This window comes from Austrofundulus limnaeus, unplaced genomic scaffold (genome assembly GCF_001266775.1).
Source record: "Austrofundulus limnaeus strain Quisiro unplaced genomic scaffold, Austrofundulus_limnaeus-1.0 Scaffold328, whole genome shotgun sequence".
Classification (NCBI taxonomy): domain Eukaryota; kingdom Metazoa; phylum Chordata; class Actinopteri; order Cyprinodontiformes; family Rivulidae; genus Austrofundulus; species Austrofundulus limnaeus.
The window spans coordinates 161,128-164,413 of record NW_013952730.1 but is presented as its reverse complement, the minus strand read 5'-3'; the positions used below and the strand labels follow the sequence as shown (position 1 = coordinate 164,413).

Sequence of the window (3,286 nt, the reverse complement as noted above, 5' to 3'; positions counted from 1 at the left end):
TTTCTGAACATCTTCACTCTAGTAACAAGTCTGTGGAGGAACTAAAATTATTTTTCCTAATTGAACGCATATCACCTGCTGCCTTTCATGTCTGTTTTCAGCTGATCGTCTTATATTGGTAAATGAAAAAGTTTTGGCCAAACCTTAAAAAAAATTAGAACAATATAAACAATCTAATGTAATATAATAAGGTCTTGCCCTCAGACTATGTGTTGTTAAAGACTCTCAGCTAACACGTCCAGYTTAAGATCAACATCTGCAAAACTGGCTGAGTTATAGTTATTTGTTGGCTAATGTTGATTAGTTGGTGGCCATCATCAAAGTAAATATTTATATGGATTATAGAGTTTCATAAAAATTTATTGTTCATGAGATATTTAGCTAACACAAAAGAAAACAGAAATAAACAAGGACCCTTTGTGTTTTTGGCAGTTGGCTACGAACTAAGAGCTTTTTGTTGTTATTTAATTAACTGAGGTAATTATTGTTCATCATGAAGGTGTGCTGTTAATTCTTTAGGTGTGTGTTGGAGGAAACACTTAATGGATGAATGTTTTTATACCCTTTCTAAAAAAAATAATAAAGTCAGTGGTTTAAACTAAACCTGTGGGTGGATGAGAAATCAAAGTGTTTGAAAGAAGACCTGAAAAAGAGGTGTGTGTGTGTGTGGGGGTGTGTGTGTGTGTGTGTGTGTGTGTGTGTGTGTGTGTGTGTGACTATTTTTAACTATCTTTTATGCTATTTTCAGAAGTTTCCACAAATGTGTTTCAAACCATGAAACAGACCAACTTTGATCATGAGAGCAGTGTTTTATTTTGAAGGATTTTACCTGAGAGCACCAACAGTGGCAGAGGGGTTAAAGATGATCTCAGCTCCATTCATGCTGAACATGAACCAGTTGAGGGGATGATGACGTCCATAGCAGATGTTCACTGCAATCCTCCCAAACTGTGTCTGGAACACAGTGTGGCCTGTGTCCCCCTCCATATAATACGTGGACTGAGTCGGGGGGTGGGGGGGGAGGGAAAAAAACAGTTTTAATATTTTAATATTTAATATTCTGGTCAGCTGCAGTGAAGCTTGTCGTCTGCTAACCTCATTAAAGTCTCCGACCCTGGGAATGTGGTTCTTCCTGCTCTTTCCCAGCACAGTTCCAGAGTTGGAGATCACCACTGCGGTGTTCCACAGAGTGCTGTGCAGCTCCTCTCGCTCCAGAATGGGGGAGACAATCACCATGTTGTATTTCAGGGCAAGCTAACAACAAAATCAGAAAATAATTCAGGGCCTGGCTTTCACTTAGTTAATAATGTTTTAATTTAGGGCGGAGATTGAAGCTAAGATCCTTTCATTTCTAGAAATGACAGTCATTTTTTTGCCCTCAATTTGCAAGATGTGTGTTATCCTTCAGAACATGTCTGGAGGATGACTCTCAGCTATTACCACAACAAGCTTTAGCCTGATATCTACACATTCTGACTGAGTTATGATCATGTTTTGCTTTGAATCAGGATCAGTTGTAAATGTACACCTGATGATTATTTTCAGAGAGCTTCAATAAAATAATTYCAGTAGTTGATGAGATATTTTGCTAACAGACAAACTGGGTTGACTSCAATAACTAATGCCAGGTTTTAAATCTGAGCTTGTGCAATCAGTTAATACTCATCGTTTGCCTCAGGGATTAGCAGAGGTGGGCACAGTTCCCCTAAAGCACTAAAGCACTAATAGGGGAACTAATTTCCTGATTAGTGCTTTAGGGCTTTTGCTAATTTTAAAATTTATTGGTGGATTAGCACTTGGTAAATTTAGAAGCACTAGCTGAGGTCTATAAATGTTATTGATCAACATTAATGTTAACAGCTGAGGGTGAAAACTGACACACATTTTGTTCATATGTGTGTCACTGATCCACCAGGTGACATATTGACAATATATGAACCAAATACAGCTGTGGAATGTCAATGATAAGTCTTAAGAGAGCAACATGACAATATGAGACTCATGTTGTTTGTTGAAGAATRTTCATGGGTTGACTGGGTTATTTTAGTGCTTTAGAATTAGGGGACCTAAATATTTGAGTTGGTGTTTTAAGGCTAGTGGAACTAATTTTTAGATTAGTGCTGCCCACCACTGGGGATTAGCTTCAGCTAGCACCACATCACATTTTAGTTCAGTGTAAAAGTTGTAGCCATAAGGTTGCTTCACTGCGGCAGCCATCTTGGGCAGGGATCAATAATCAGGAAGCACATGTTTTTAGCTGCACTGTAACCTGTCCTCACCTCCTGGCAGAAACGTGTGGTGCTTCCTTCCTCAGCGGACTCTGCGAACTCCGTCCACGGTTCTTTCTCCCGGGTGCAGAAAGCAAAGGGCATGGCTGAGAACACAAACACCATCCTGTGACTCGTCTGCAGCCTCGCCCCTGAAGTTTGAGAAATGTTTCCACGTAAAAACACTCACTCCAGGTCTCCTGGAAGCAGATGATGTTCACGCCACACATGGCTGCAACCTCAACGATTTCACCAACACGACTGTGCAGCGYGCTGATCTGTGAGAGGAGGAGGTGAGCTGAAGGACTTATCAAACCTGAGCAATAAAACATTTAGCTGTGATAAGAAAGATTATTTGATTTATCAGATTTCTCCAACCATCCTGAATGTTTCTACCTCACAGTAACTGTTTTTTTGGTGCATGTGGTGGTCCAGGTAAGTAAACTGTTTAAGTCCTGACCTGGTCCAGGATCGGGGCATCGGTTGGTAAAACGATGCGGTGCTGGACGAGTCCCACTCTGATTCGTCTGGGTGGTCTGAGTTGCTCCTGTGCAGCATCAAACTTGTAACCCTTCAGCTCAAAGTCACGCTCAGAAGCAGCTTCAACAGCGAAGGCCGGGAGCTCCAGCTTCCTGTGAGAGAGCAGATCCTTSAGCAGTGCTTTAACCTGAGGAGGTAGAGTGCCTGAATATTGTACTCAAGTAAAAGAAGCGCTACTTCAACATACTCAAGTAAAAGTAAAAATGGTAAAACCACCYTGAACATGCCTGATCTTAGATGCTAAGTGGGGTTGGGCCTGGTCACTACTCAGGTGTGAGACCACCTGGGAATGTCAGTTGATGTAGGAGTTGTGCCCACATCATAGGATGCCTTCCAGAAGGATGCCAGATAATCAATAAAAAGGTAATAATTTAAAAATTACATGATCAGACCAAAATATAAGGAAATGTGGAAATTTTGGTATTTTAAAGATCAAAATAAAAATAGTTCATGTAAATAACATAATTACAAAATAACAC

The 3,286-nt window shown here is 40.5% G+C and overlaps 1 protein-coding gene across 1 annotated transcript in view; it reads right to left on the bottom strand.

Moving 5' to 3' along the window:
• The window catches only part of upb1 (ureidopropionase, beta), a gene marked incomplete at its 3' end in the record, with an annotated part of 8,174 nt that overhangs the window by 3,425 nt on the left and 1,463 nt on the right, over positions 1–3,286 (bottom strand). Inside the window, 5 exon segments of the mRNA XM_014022388.1 lie at positions 830–999; positions 1,096–1,254; positions 2,280–2,374; positions 2,458–2,545; positions 2,728–2,899. Of these exon segments, the coding sequence (XP_013877842.1) occupies positions 830–999; positions 1,096–1,254; positions 2,280–2,374; positions 2,458–2,545; positions 2,728–2,899 (684 nt within the window).